Below are 15764 nucleotides of genomic sequence, written 5' to 3'. Positions count from 1 at the left end.
TTTTGAGTTGATTCATCAGGTTAAAACCTCGCTCACAGTCCGCACTAGACGCAAGAAAGGTTCCCCCAATGGCCATCAACTGTGCAAGGTCGCAAAACTGTTCATTTTGAAGTACAAAATGCCACCATTTGAGCGAAGTTTGAAATCAGTTTGGATTTAATTTTTTCTTGCATGGAAAATTTGAAATCATTAAACTGTCTAACTATTACAGTATTTTCAGCTAGAAAATCATAATATTTTAGACATAAGGCATTAACTTGTTCATCGCAAAATGTGAAGTCACAATCTGCAATTGTGGAGAAATCAAAAGCTGACCATTCTTGTACCTCATCTTCAGGAATCCTTTCCTCTAAATGAACACAAAGACTATTTATAAAAGTCAACAGCGAACTTGTATCTACCGCGACGTTTTCTTCATGTTGTTGGCTTAGCAAAACTTTAACTTTGTCACTCCACGAAATATTGTCTCCCAGATACTGCTTTCTTGTTCATTTTGCCTCGTGCAAAATGAAGTGAATCAATCGGTGTCAGGCCACTCTTTTGCAGAATCTTGCACAGTGCAGCCAGCTCATCAAAGACATCACTTAAAACCTGTAAAGCTACTTTGTATGTGATGTTTATCAATTTCTTGTGACAGTATTTAGCCACAGGGTCATTTGACTGATCTTTTTTCAATAAAAACTTAGTAAGCTATCTACAGGATTTGAAACAGATCTTTGTAAACTTTACGATATGACCACTGTCCGCCAAAGATGGCTGCCGCCGTGATGCAGTTGTACAAACCGGAACAGGAAAGGTGAGGTGACGTAAATTAGTGACGTGCATTGTGGTATTTGAAAAACTGACTAACTAGTTAACAGAAACATTTAGCTAAAAGATTATTTTCAATAAGTATAATTATTATTTTTACATTATTTTAGGTAATTAACCTTTTGTGCGCACGTTAATTTCCTTTGTGCGCTGGTTGAAAAACATGTGTGCGCGCAACACGCGCACAGCTTATAGGGAACATAGCTCTCTAGTATCTGCCGCTTGCTCTTCCCTCTACGGTTACCCACTTATCTGCCTCCCAAAGCCCCAGTGTGACTACTTGCCTATAGCTCCTCTCTATCACCTCCTCACTTTCCCTGACCAGATGAAGGTCATCGAGCTGCATCTCCAGTTCACTAACCCGGTCCCTAAGGAGCTGCAGCTCAATGCACTTGGCGCAGATGTGGCCGTCCGGGAGGCTGGGAGTCTCCAGGACATCCCACATCCAACACGCAATACAGAGCACTGGCCTCGCAGATATACTTCCTATTCTTCACAAGTAACTTATCTCGCCTTGACCCGTTATTGCCAAAGCCCTTCTACTCTGACTCCCTTTACTCCTGCGCCTGCTCTATAAAGCTGTCTTCTTTATAAATTCCTCCTGCTGGTCTAACTCGCTGACGTCCACACACCTTCGCTGTCGTGCCTTGATCAAACGGCTGAAAAGAAATTATCTCCATTTAAATTCTTCCCTCCGGTCTAACTTGCTGACGTACACGCGCCTGTGCAGTCGTACCTTGATCAGATGTTCATCCAGTTTTATTAAATCTCTCCCCTCACATCCTAAACCTACACCGTCTCATTCTTGATTCATAAACCCTGCGAAAAAAAGGCTGTGATTATTCACCCTGTCTATGCCCCTCATGATTTTATACACCTCTGGAAGATTACCCCTCTCTCAGCTTTCTAACTGCTTGCAGAATCAGTATGTTTACTGAAGTATACTTTTCATGTCCAAGCATCCCTGTAATTGTTTCCCTTCTATTTAGAGCACACCAGCTGGAGTCAGTAGGTTAAGAGAATAAAGGTCACCCCTCCAATTTGAGTACAAATCTAAGGTGACATTCAGTGAAGTACTGAGGAGTTACTGGAGGCACAAGAGATCCCAGATGCTGGAATCTGGAGCAACCATCTGCTAGAGGAACTCCAGTGGGTCAAGCAGCATCTGTGGTGAACAAAGAATTCTCAGTGAAGGGTTTATCTACCTGAAAGGAAATGTCAGAGAAGAAAGTTAGTTGGGTGGAGATCCCCTCTCCCTCTTCAGTCCTGATGCAGGGTTTTGAACTAAAACATGAACAATTCTTTTCCTCTCAACACACACAAAATGCTGGTGGAACGCAGCAGGCCAAGTAGCATCTATAGGAAGAGGTACAGTCGACGTTTCGGGCCAAGACCCTTCGTCAGGACTAACTGAAAGAAGAGATAGTAAGAGATTTGAAAGTGGGAGGGGGAGGGGAAGATCCGAAATGATAGGAGAAGACAGGAGGGGGAGGGATGGAGCTAAGAGCTGGAAAGTTGATTGGCAAAAGGGATACAAGGCTGGAGAAGGGAGAGGATCATGGGATGGGAGGCCCAGGGAGAGAGAAAGAGGGAGGGGAGCACCAGAGGAAGATGGGGAGCAGGCAAGGAGTTATTGTGAGAGGGACACAGGGAGAAAAAAGAGAGAGAGGAAAAAAGGGAAAAAATAAATAAATAAGGGATTGGGTAAGAAGGGTAGAAGGGGCATTAAACGGAAGTCTGAGAAGTCAATGTTCATGCCATCAGGTTGGAGGCTACCCAGACGAAATATAAGGTGTTGTTCCTCCAACCTGAGCGTGGCTTCATCTTGACAGTAGAGGAGGCCATGGATAGACAGATCAGAATGGGAATGTGATCCTCTCCCTTCTCCAGCCTTGTATCCCTTTTGCCAATCAACTTTCCAGCTCTTGGCTCCATCCCTCCCCCTCCTGTATTCTCCTATCATTTCGGATCTCCCCCTCCCTCTCTCAAATCTCTTACTATCTCTTCTTTCAGTTAGTCCTGTCGAAGGGTCTCGACCCAAAACGTCTACAGTACCTCTCCCTATAGATGCTGCCTGGCCTGCTGCGTTCCATCAGCATTTTGTGTGTGTTGCTTGAACTTCCAGCATTCCCTTCCGCTAACAGATGCCGCTCAACCTGTTGAGTTCCTCCAGTGGATTGTTCAGTGCTGAGGACTAACTGCTCTTTCATTCCCACCTTTCACTGAAACATTAAACTAAGACCCCACCTTTAGTGGATGGAAATGACATATTTGATTATTTAAGAAAAGTATGAACATAGTCCAGGTGACTTGGTCAATATTTTTCCCTATAATCAACACTAAAAATGGATAATTAATTAGAATTATGTTGGCTTCTGCAATTCCAACTTCAAATGCAATTTGGAAGTGTTTCTATCTACACTCCAGCAGACAGATCAACAATGATTAACATCATACCTCCTTAAAAGATACTAACAGCAGTTCTGTCACCCGACCTATTTTCTGTCTATCCACATCCTCTCTGCCATTTTGTCCCTCACTTATCCAGTTCTGAAGAAGGTCTCTGACCTGAAATATTAACTCTGTTTCTGTCTCCACAGATGCTGTGTGATTTACTGAGTCTCCCAAGCATTTTCTGCTTTTAGACTGTAAGATATAGGAGAAGAAATAGGTCATATAGCCCATTGAGGCTTCCCCACCATTCCATCGTGGCTGATTTATTTTATCTTTCAAGCTTATTCTCCTGCCTTCTCTCCATAACCTTTGATACCCCTATCAATTTAGTACCTATCAAACATCACTTTAAATATACCCAATGACGTGGCCTCCAGAGCCATCTTTGGCAAGAATTCCACAGGTTCACGAACCTCTGGCTAAAGAAATTCCTCCTTATCTCTGTTCTGAAGGGATGTCCTTCTATTCTGAGGATATGCCCTCGAGTCATAGATTCCCCTACTATTGGAAAGATCCTCTGCACATCAACTTTATTTCTGCCTTTTATGTTGAAAGCGTTCCATTAGCCTGAAAGTACAAATGTATGATCTTCTGGAGATCATAAATGGTGCCATATCAAGGCAAATCCATCATTACACGTCCTTTATGGGTAGTTTCAGTGTTGATTCGTACAGATCAGGGGCCAGGTCATTCATTTTCCCCTCCTTTTGCTCACTGACTGTTCTCTATATCCTGAGATCAGAAGAGATGAGAAGTTCAGGCTTTCTTTATATATTAAAAAAAATGACTGCAGAGAATTTTGTGAGAAGCTACTTATTTGCGAGCTTGGGATTTTTACCTTCAGAGCAGTTGCAGAGGTGAGGGATTAAACCAAATCCTGTTCGCTGAGCTTCACTTGAAATAATTTGAAGAACGATGAGGATTTCAACAGGCAGAACATACTCACTGCAAGCCATGCTTTTGTGATTATACTATTAGTATGCAGTTTGTGGTCTTTAACAACACAACAGGGAGCTATTTTTAATCACTGTATGTAATTGCACTGCAAGGAAAGCTTAAGAATAATGACCCTTCTGTTTCCTTGTTTCTGTATTTATGATAACACTTGTGCAAAGTGTTCAAAGAGAGTACTTTCCTTTGTTTGGGTCTTTTTTTTAACATGACAGCCACAGCTGGAGGCAGACAGCTGGTTCCTCCTTTACCACCTGTAGTAAGCAGGGGCCTGGGAAACATGGTTCTACCAGATTAACATTGGAGACATTGGTGGTGCTTTGACAGGAAACAGTGTCTGGCCTCAGAGTCAGTAGGTTAAAGGCTAAAGATCTTCTCCGCCGATGTGAGAAGAACGAGTTTGGCTGCAGTGCACTGTCAAAAGAGCTATTTTTTGTCTGGGACATTAAACCTGACTTTGCACATGCCTCAGCTTACCTATTATCCACGTCTCTACTACCTCAAAAGATAACTATGCAGATGCATTCCTACGTGATCTCCTAATCTTAGTGAATTTAAAAGCATCTGAAAATTTGCAACTCCTACCACTATAACATATGGTGACCCACTCATCCAGTGACCTGCAGACAGTCACACAAGGAGCATGGGTAGTCCACCCAGACCCTCAAGCTTGTTCAATATGATTATAACTGATCAATGCTGTCCTGAACTCCTCTCCTATGCCAGCGCTCATTCTCCTGATTGTCCAAAAACTTGTTTATCTCCCCCTTAAGTACTTCCACCAACTTCACCTCCACAGTCCTCCAGAGACTCACTACACTATACAAAAAAAACTGTTCTATGTATCTCTGTTTTAAATGGAGGGTAGTAATGTCTCAATTATGAAAGTTCTCATTCTCTCTTTTAAGTCTGTCTGGAGCTTTGCCCCTCTCAACCACTGCAGTCTCCCCAAACTCTACAAACTTCAGAAATCTTTGGTCTTTCAGTTAGACACATTTCACAAACCCCATTAATTGCTCCTACAATTGGTAGTCCTGTTCTTAACACCCAACAGCCAGAATTTTTGAAATCTGTCCTAACCTTTCCATGTTTAAGATAATCCTTAAACCCTAGCTTTGATAATCTGCAGATGTTAGAAATCCAGAGCAAAACACATAAAATGCTGAAGAAGCTTAATATTTACCTTACAGCTGACCAAGTTTTTAAATCATCAAAGATGTCCTTATATGCCTCTGAGCTAAATTTTCTTTGTTACTGCTCCAAAAAAACATCTTATCTGAACTCTGAAGGCCATAGAGGTCAAGTTGCTCAATATAATTAAGGAGGCTTTGCATATATTGTATTTCTAAATGCAAAAGCCAACCAAAGGCTTGGGGAATGAGATGGAACATATATTGAAAGAGAACATCAGCTATGAACACATTTACAAGTCCTTAGCTCCCTGAAAAGTGACAATACAAATGGAAAGATGTATAGCATACTGTACATAGCTTCATCAGCTGGGGCACTGAGTATGGAAGTCGAGAAATTATAATACTACACTTGTTATTCTTCCTTTTTGCAATATTTATTCAGTTTCACAATTCAGAGTAATCTTACACATGGCTTTGCACTGCCCTGCTACCACAAAACAACTTTCAGTTCATTTAAGCCAGTGACAATAAATTTGATACTGATTCTTAAGTCATGCAGTCTTGGTTGCTACGTTACAGGAAGAGTATGGATGCTTTGGTGAGGGCATATCAGAATATTGCCTGGATTACAGCATATCAGTGAAAAAGAGAAGTCAGATAAATTCAGATTGTTTTCTTTGAAGTGTTGAAGCCTAAGGGATGACCTGATATACATTGTGAGAGCCAGGGTGAAAGAAGTGAAATACTGCGGGGAAGAACTTTATGGTGAGAGGAGAAAGATTAAAGATTTACAAGACAAGATTTTTTTTTACAGAGGGAGAGGTAGGTGTCTGGAATCAGCCATCAGGGAAGTGGTGGAAGAAGATATGGTAGCAATCTTTAAGAAGCATTTAAATAGACACATGAACAAGCAGGAAAAGAATGGACATGGACAAAACGTTTGCAGATATGCAGTTTAAATTAACATCATGGCCGGCACAGACATTATGGTTCCAAGGGCCTGTTCTTGTGCTGTTATGTTCTGTGTTCTACATACAGCAGCGAAGCTTTGAAGGGTTGTGGCCGACTTCCACTGCAATTTTCTATATTTCAATGTATAACTGTTGCTGAAATTTAAATCAATATATTTGATTTAATCAACTTGCAACTTCCCTGATTTAAATAGCCTTTCACATCTTAATATCAACCGATGGGGAACATGCTTTTCTGGCAACACTTATTATCAGGGGCTCACAATCCATCTGTCTGCAAAGTCATGGCATCTTTCACATCCTTGGGCTGAGTCGTGGAAAACTTTCACACAGTTTGTTCCCAAAAACACGTTCAACTGAAGATGAGCTGTTTCAGCAGTATTGGTTGCAAGATGAATATTGACCAGGATTGACCAATTTGGGACAGGGTTGTAGTAAGAGGCATTGGTGGGTACAGGAAGTAGAGTATTCTAATCTTTATATCTGTTTTTTTTTACCATCAGCCCCTTTGCCACACAAAGCTTTGAGGACTTAAAGCTTTGAACTTGACCCCAAAGCTTCAAACTTTTATTATCTTTCAGACTGACAGCCTCCTAAATGGAGAAACTGCCAATCAAAGCAACTTCTAACAGACTGTGACAACTGTTCCAGACAAGCACTGTTGGATGGCAGCAGCTGACAAGAGAATGGCAAAGATAAGAGACACATGCACATCCATTTTGCTTGCTGCATCTCATTCATGGCATTCCAAAGAGTTCTACAGCTAATGAATCGCTTCTAGAGTGTGGTTACATTTCTAATGTCAGAAATTACCATCAGGATCAGGGGCGGTTTCCATCCTGCTGTTATAAGATTAAGAAACAGTCCCTTTATATAATAAGATAGATACTTGGCCTCACAATCTACTTCATCTAATCAACAGTAGCTCAGGTAGTGCAGGAGTCTTGTACAACGTTATAGAGAACTTCAGAGAGTACTGTGCTCAGGACTCTGGAGAGGACCTCAAGCCCAACCTTCTGACTCAAAGGTGAAACCACCACCCATCACTGGGGGTGGTGGCTGAGGGGGTCAAGGGGTGAAAGATTCAAATTATCTGGATCTGATCCCAAACACACAAGGGAAAGAGAGACTCATTAGGTCAGGCAGCATCTATGGAGGATAACAGGTGATCAATGTTATTGGTTACGACTCTTCACCTTGACTGAATGGAGAGAAGATAGCCAGTTTACAAAGGTGGGGAAAGAGCTGGTAGGTGGATCCAGGTGAGAGAGTAACAGGCAGATGAGTAAAGGGTAGAGTGGGAATGGTGGAAATGGGAAGAAAGATGTGTAAGTTATGAAGGGCTGAAGATGGTGCAATCTATTAGGAGAGGAAGGTGAAGTGTGGGATAAAAAACAGGAGAAATCTTTTGTCATTAACATAAAACAAAGAACCAATGAAATGTTTAGAGTCTCGAAGAAGAAGAAGAAAGCCCTTAACTCCGAGTGGAGTCATTGGGAAGCCGTCATGACGGTGTTTTTTTTTAAGCAGGCTTTCTTATTTTTACCAGTCTGAGTTGTTAGCTGGACGCTCAACCCAGCACGGATCGAAAGCATGCAAGGGAGCCAGCTGGATTTTTACTCGGGAGCCTTTGCTCTGAAGTCCAGCGCTGATGCCACTACGCCACCAGCCGGCTGTTTGGCGTCTAATCATTCCCATAATCCACAGTCAGCCATAGACAACCCCATCACTTCTTATTGCATGCACACCCATTAACATTATCACCACCTCCCATATCACAAAACGAGTGCCTACAGGGTTTTGAGACCTTACCTCCATAGCCCTCTGATATCCCGATATCAAAGGAGTTGCTCAGAATGGAGGCATTGAAAATGCTGTAAGTGATCTGGTTGTTTGGTGGAGAATCGTCATCAATCACCTGTGGCACAGGGAGAAAGCACACGGTTCAGTGGATGAGATGGGTCAACAGGGTAGAACACACTGCCACATTCCTGTGGCTGTAACAGATGATGACAATGTGACCTCTATCAGCTTTAGCCCCCAACTCCAACAATGAAGATGATAGTCAGGTGCTCCACTGTCACGTACAGAAATTTTCAAGAATTCTGGTGACATACCAAATTTCCTCAAACTCCTAATGAAGTAGCGAGCATTTTGCTTGGCTGTATCAGAACCCGGTATGGAGTCTTCAATGCACAGGTTTGCAAAAGACTGCAGAGAGTTGTATCCTCAGCCAGTTCCATCAAGGACACAAACCTCCCACCGACAGGGATACCTTCAAGAGGCAGTGCCACATCTATCACTGGAGACCCTTACCAGCCGGGACATGCCGGAGTAAATAAATAGATTAAAGGGAAAGAAAGGGTGGAATTAACCGAAGGATGACAAGGGTCTCAGAAACAGATGTTTGTGATGGAAATTTAATATCAGAAGATATGGCAAACCACAAATCAGTAAAAATGATAAGGGGAGAGAGGGGGGAGAGAGGGGGGAGAGAGGGGGGAGAGAGGGGGGAGAGAGGGAGGGAGAGAGGGCGGAGAGGGGAGAGGGGAAAGGGGAGAGGGGGAGAGGGGAGAGGGGAGCGGGGGAGAGGGGAGAAGGGAGAAGGGAGTGGGGAGGGGGAGTGGAGGGGGGAGAGGGGAGTGGGGAGGGGAGGGGGGAGAGGGGGAGGGGGAGAAGGGGGAGGGGAGGGGGAGGGGGAGAAGGGGGAGGGGAGGGGGAGGGGGAGAAGGGGGAGGGGAGGGGGAGGGGGAGAAGGGGGAGGGGAGGGGGAGGGGGAGAAGGGGGAGGGGAGGGGGAGGGGGAGAAGGGGGAGGGGAGAGGGAGGGGGAGAAGGGGGAGGGGAGAGGGAGGGGGAGAAGGGAGAGGGGAGAGGGAGGGGGAGAAGGGAGAGGGGAGAGGGAGGGGGAGGAGGGGGAGAAGGGGGAGAGGGAGGGGGAGAAGGGGGAGGGGAGAGGGAGAGGGAGAAGGGGGAGGGGAGGAAGAGGGAGGGGGGAGGGGAAGAGAAGGTGAAAGGGAGGGGGAGGGGAGAGGGGGAGAGAAAAAGGAGGGGGCATGTGGGGGGGAGGGGGAAAATGGGGAAATAGGAGTGGGATGGTGGAAGGGGATGGGGAAGGGGGATCATTTCCTCAGGAGCAGGAGAATAATTCAGAAAAAGAGAGTAATATCTTAAAAATAGCCTATTTAAAGGGTGTTGTCAAGAAATAATTGCTCACACAAAGATGTAAGCTTCCTCCAGCAAAAAGCTGCTGTGACTGGAATTCAATCAGAATGTCAAAAGTGAGAATGATGGATTTTTATTAGGAAAAAAAAATCTAAGAGATGTGTAAGGAGATGTTAAGATCCTGATACAGATCACGAAGGATTTTGACAGCGAGGATGTGGAGAGGATACTACATTTATTGGACTAGTGACTAATGTGGCATTATTTCAAAATAAAACGCCACCCATTTAGGATGGAGATTAGTCAAAATTCTCCCACAGTGTCATGAGTCTTTGGAGCTCTTTCCATCAGAGGATGGTGGAAGCAGAGTGTTTGAATATTTTTTTAAGATGGAGATCGTTAAAACTTCATAAATAAGGGTGAAAGACTACTGTGAGCATGTGAAATCGAGATTGCAATCAGATCAGCAATAATCTTAGGCAATGGTCCCTAATTCATTTTATGGAGGTGTTCATGTGATATAATTGAAAGACAGAATCAACTCAATGGGCCAAATGGCCATCTCTTGCTCCAAGGTGTGAAATATTGTTGGTGTCTTTGTAATATGTAACAGCATGACTCAAAGGCCAGGGTACTTGCAGAGAAGTGAAAGCAGCGGGTTTGCAGACCAGATCTCCCCAGAGACAACGACCCTTTCAGGTGGTATTTCCTCTCCCAGATTTCCTATCAGTTTCACAGGTCACATCTTATATTTAAAAAGTACTTTTGAAGTAACACATAATGCTTTCACCTGCTTTTCTCTTTATCTCCAATAAATTAAACTGCCACACAATCAACACACTGTCAATTCCATTAGCATCACAATCACATCTTAATCAAAGTCAATGACCAAAATGACAGTAGATTTGGGGAACCTGACATTGCAGTAAATAGCTTTTCTTTTAAAAAAATACAAGTAATTAAGGACCAGTCAGTCTTGCTTTATCGGAGAGAATGCACAGATAAAAGCAAGACTCATAATTAAAAGGCTCTAATCTTAGTGTCGATGACCAAAGATGTGGCATTTACTACATTTCACTAAGCAAGCTTTTTTTTCTTCCAAAAATACTTTATTCAGAAATATTACAAAATAAAAATAATTACATACAGGAAAAGTAAACCATTCGTTGACTGTGAGTCCTTATTCAATACAGTTATTAACAATAAAAATTTTGCGTTGACTCTCTGTTCATTTACAAATGAAAGATGTTTACAGTAAATCATGCGTTTACTCTCAACCCTTGGTCAAGAGTTAAGACTTATTAACAATCAAAATTTTCAACAATAAAGGCAGGCAATGGCTCTAATACTTTCCCAAATTAACAATTCCACCCACTCCTTGGGCACCATGTTGATTATCTGTCCACACCGCTGATGAGGGTAGGTCTCCTTCCCACCCAACCTCTCCCCCTCCTACGGGTGATGAACGTTAAACTGTGGTCCTTCCCCACCGGGACATTTCACTAAGCAAGCAGTAAGAGCTAGAAGATGGAATCACAAGTACAGATAGATAGTGTTGGAAATAATTTGCCTTTATTCTGGCACTGGTTCCTTAAAGTTGTTATAGCCGGGGTGGCAGTGGGGATAAGCGCCTACTACCTATTAATTGCATCCAATGGCAAGCATCTCTAATAGTCTCTGACAACCAAGTCCGGCTCCTGGCCTTCACATGTGGCTTAGCTACTAAGCCCAGTGGAGTAATTTCTACAGGCAGGAGGAGGGACAGAGGTGAGTTACTGGCTCCTTCTAACCAGTCACTTTGGGCAGATGGGGTTCATCAGCTGTGGTTGGCAACTCACCTAGGAGCAAGAAAACTCTGATCTGAAACCCTGCTACCTTGCACTCATAGGAAAAGCTTTGTGAGTAATCATAGAAAAACCTACAGCACAATACAGGCCCTTCGGCCCACATTGTTGTGCCGAACATGTACCTACTTTAGAAATTACCTAGGGTTACCCACACTCGAAGGAAAAATCCAGAGCTGGAGTCCCTAAGACAGTCTACCGTTGAGTTCAATGCTGACTGGCAACTCCAGAGATGCCGCTAGTGTCAAATTGTATCGGCCTTTACTGTTCCTTTGGATTCATTTGCTGTGTGGAGAAGGGGAGCCTGCTGCATGGGCAACAGCTTGTTCTCTACATCATAAAGCCCTGGCTTGTGTATAATGTAGACAGCTACGAGGCAGCATCCCTCTCCCTTCCCTCTCCCCATACCCCACCCCATCTCCTCCCCTTCCTCCATGTTCAGCATCTATGGTCAAGCTCACTGTACAATAGTCTTTGCACATCTGCTACCACAAGGTCTTGATCAAACAGCGAAGGACAAAAGTTAACTGGAGTCTGGGCTCGGTTGCATGGATTTCACTCACACACATACACACAAACAAGTGTCATTTTGAGACACACACTAATCACACACAAAGGAAGTCCAATCAGATACACTCATACAGACACAATGCCAATGTCACACACACTTGTGACATCCACAGCCTCACCAAAGCCTCTACCTTCAGTTACCCCTTCCCAGTATTGGGTGTGAAGGGGAGGGATTGATGCCAAATCCAAGTGAATTGTAAAACCAGATGCAGGCCAAACCCCTCTAAACTGAACTGATTCCTCAACCTATAGACTTACTCTACAATTCATGTTCTTTCTATCTACTAATTTATTAAATATTCTATTTGCACAGTTTTTCTTCCTTCGTTAATCAGTTGCTTATTAGTCTTTTATGTGTGTAGTTTTTCATTGATTCTGTTGTATTTCTTTGTTCCACGGTGAACGCCTGCAAGAAATGAACCTCAGGGTAGCACATGGTGACGTTATTTTTGTTCAGAGATACAGCATAGAACAGGCCCTTCTGGCCCAACGAGGTGCATTGCCTAGCAACCCATCTATTTAACACTTGCCTAGTCATACGACAATTTACAGAGACCAATTAACCAACTAACAGGTATGTCTTTGGATTGTGGGAGGAAACCTGAGCATCTGGAGGAAACCCACATGGTCACGGGGAGAACGTACAAGCTCCTTACAGACAGCGGCAGAAATGAACTCCAAACTCAGACCCCTCGAGCTGCAACAGTGTCACACTAACTGCTACACTACTGTGGCACCAGTACTTTGACATATACTTACCTTGATAATAAACTTACTTCAAAATTTGAACAGCAAATGAAATCTGGAAACAAGCTTCCCCAGGAAGAAGCAAAAATGTGGATTTTTTAGAAAATCTGTTCACAGAAAGTGAACATCACTGGCACTGCCAGCCTTTATCGTCCATCCCCAACAGCTCCTGAAGTGAGAATGTAGATTCAAGGCAATCACACTGATAAAACTGAAATAAAGATGGTGGATTTCCTTCCCTGAGGGATATCAGAGAGCCAGATGGACAATTTTTATGACAATTCAGTAGTTTTACAGCCACTGCTACTAAATGCAGCTTTTCTTGTAAAAAAAATCACATCTATTTTTCACTTCCTCAACTGCTATAACACAAATACTTGTCTCAGAAGAATTCTTTCCCCTACTGTGTCAAAGAAAATTCTAAAGTCTGAGGTTGATATTTTTGTTAGTTAGATGAGGGTGCAAAATGATGGATAATATGAATAATGAATGATATTTGTGCAACACACACAAAATGCTGGAGGAACTCAGCAGGCCAGGTAGCATCTAGGAAAAGAATACAGTTGACATTTTATCTTGTGAGGCCAGGATGTCTTGACGTGACATACTGTACCTCCACGTAGAACCAAAGAATCTGAAAACTATTTGAAGAACTCACAACTCAAATGATGGCCAGGTGAGGAGAAGCTTCCCTCCTCCTCACCTGCCCATCACCACCAACCGATACCACTCCTCTTTCCCTTTCTCCCATGGTCCACTCACATCTCTTATCAGATTCCTTCTTCTTCAACCTTTTTTTACCTTTTCCAAGGTGAAGTATCACAGGACAGCTTTGAGGCAGTAGACTGGGCAGTTTTCAGAGATTCGTCTTTGAATCTGAATGAATATGCCACAGTTGTCACTGATTTCACCAAGACCTGTGTGGATCAGTGTGTGCCTTCAAGGATATACTCATACTAAAAGCCATGAAAGAATAAGGAGATTTGTAGTCTGCTGAAGGCCAGATCTGCAAGAAGTCCATGTACGACCTACGGAAAGCTATTTTAAGAGCAAAAAAAAACCCCTAATTCTGATTAAAGTTAGAGATGGAATCGGATACACGTCAGCTCTGTAAGGGTTTCCAGGCCATTACTTCCTGCAAGACAAAAGCATAAGTGGCTGTGATGTTTCACCCCCAGATGAGTTTATTTTTATGCATGCTTTGAAAGGGAGAATAAAACTACACCTGTGCAAATCCCTACAGCATCTGGTGACCCTGTGATCTCTGTCTCGAAGGATGACATTGGAACATCTTTCAAGAGGGTAAACCCTCGCAAGAAGTCAGCACTCAACACTTTTGTGCTTCTTTCCTAACTTCCAAAAGAATCACGGATTAAAAACACCAGAATCCACCATGGGTATTAGCAATACTCACGTCAGGCTGCTGTTTATTGATCACAGGCCAGAGTTCAACACCACTATACCTTCAGTATTAACCCACAAGCTCCAAAACCTCAGCCTTTGTACCTCCCTCTACAAGTGGATCCTTGACATCCTTATAGGGAGACCACAGTCAGTATGGATTGGAAATAAAATTTCCTCCTTGCTGGCAATCAAAACTGGTACACTTCGAGGATGTGTGCCTAGCCCACTGCTCTACTCTCTCTACACCCACGATCATATGGCTAGGCACAGCTCAAATGCTGTGTCAACATCTCTGAAGATCTACCCTGGGTCCAACGTAGTAAGAGGGCACAACAGCAGCTATATTTCATTAGGATTTTGAGGAGACTTGGAATGTTACCAAAGCTCTCACAAATTTCAACAGATGCATCATGGGGAGCATTCTAACTGGTTGCATCATCGTCTGGTATGGTGGTACGGAGGGGCCACTGCACAGGATCAGAAAAAGCCGCAGAAAGTTGTAAACTAATCCAGCTCCATCACAGGCACTAGCCTCCCCAAAATTGAGGGCATTTTCAAAAGGCAATGCCTCAAAAAGACTGCATCCATCAAGGATCCCCATCACCCAAGACATAGCTACCATCAAGGGAAAAGGACAGGAGCCTGAAATGATAAAGTAGGGGTGGGGGGGGGGCGATGTGGAGGGCTATGTTAGTGGGTGGTGTTGATCAGCCTGACTGCTTGGGGAAAGTAACTGTTTTTGAGCCTGGTGGTCCTGACTTGGATGCTTTGATCAAAGTGGGATAAACAGTCCATGAGCAGGGTGGATGGGCTCCTTCATGATGTTCCTGGCCTATTTCTGGCACCTTTCTGTATACATGTCCCTGATGATGGGTAGGCTGATGCCAGTGATGTGCTGGGCAGTTTTGACTATCCGTTGTAGAGCAGCATGTTAGGATGCTTTCTACTGTGCATCAGCAGAATGACGCCAGTATAGGTAACAATCAACCTATAAAATAACCAGATTCAAGCGGCATGACACCTACTTCTGAAACTAATAAGCTTCTAGAAAAATTCAGAAACTGCACTGTAATTACCAGAAAATTCACTGAACAACTACATGCATATAGGTGATGATATAAAAATACAAGCAAGCTTAAGAAAGTTAAACTAATATTGATGAAACAAATTGGTCAAGACTGTGTCTTGACAGTATGACAAATACAATAAATGTTCGACTTAGATTAGTACAATATAATTTTTTACACCAATTATATATTACACCACAAAAAATAAATAGATTAAATTCAAATCTATCTGATAAATGCTTTCGGTGTAATCAAGAAATTGGTACTTTCTTACATTCTACTTGGTCTTGTTTTAAAATTCAATCCTTTTGGATAAATTTAAGAGTCTTATTGGAACAAATTACTGGAACTCAACTTCCACATAACCCTGTATTATTTCTACTAGGTGATATTGAAGGGATAAAGCCGAAACTTAAATTGAATAAATATCAGAAAGAATTTATAAAAATTGCACTGGCAGTAGCTAAGAAGGCTATAGCAGTTACTTGGAAATCTGATTCGTATTTAAGTATGAATCGTTGGAACAATGAAATAGCTAGTTCTATTCCACTCGAAAAAATTACTTATAATTTAAGAGATAAATATGAAACATTTCTGAATATTTGGCACCCTTATTTACAAAAGATAGGATGGCATATTTAGTTGCTCCG

General features: G+C 42.8%; 1 protein-coding gene across 13 annotated transcripts in view; it reads right to left on the bottom strand.

Annotated features, from left to right (window-relative positions):
• Positions 1–15764, bottom strand: part of cdh23 (cadherin-related 23) — a 1156658-nt gene that overhangs the window by 495635 nt on the left and 645259 nt on the right. For all 13 annotated transcript variants that reach the window (XM_072282605.1, XM_072282606.1, XM_072282607.1 and 10 more), the window contains exon 16: positions 8132–8237. In XM_072282605.1, the coding sequence (XP_072138706.1) occupies positions 8132–8237 (106 nt within the window). The remainder of the gene's footprint in view (positions 1–8131; positions 8238–15764) is intronic.

Source organism: Mobula birostris, chromosome 18 (assembly GCF_030028105.1).
Source record: "Mobula birostris isolate sMobBir1 chromosome 18, sMobBir1.hap1, whole genome shotgun sequence".
NCBI classification, from domain to species: Eukaryota; Metazoa; Chordata; class Chondrichthyes; order Myliobatiformes; family Myliobatidae; genus Mobula; species Mobula birostris.
The sequence above is the reverse complement of the archived record's forward strand: the minus strand, read 5'-3'. Positions and strand labels throughout refer to the sequence as shown.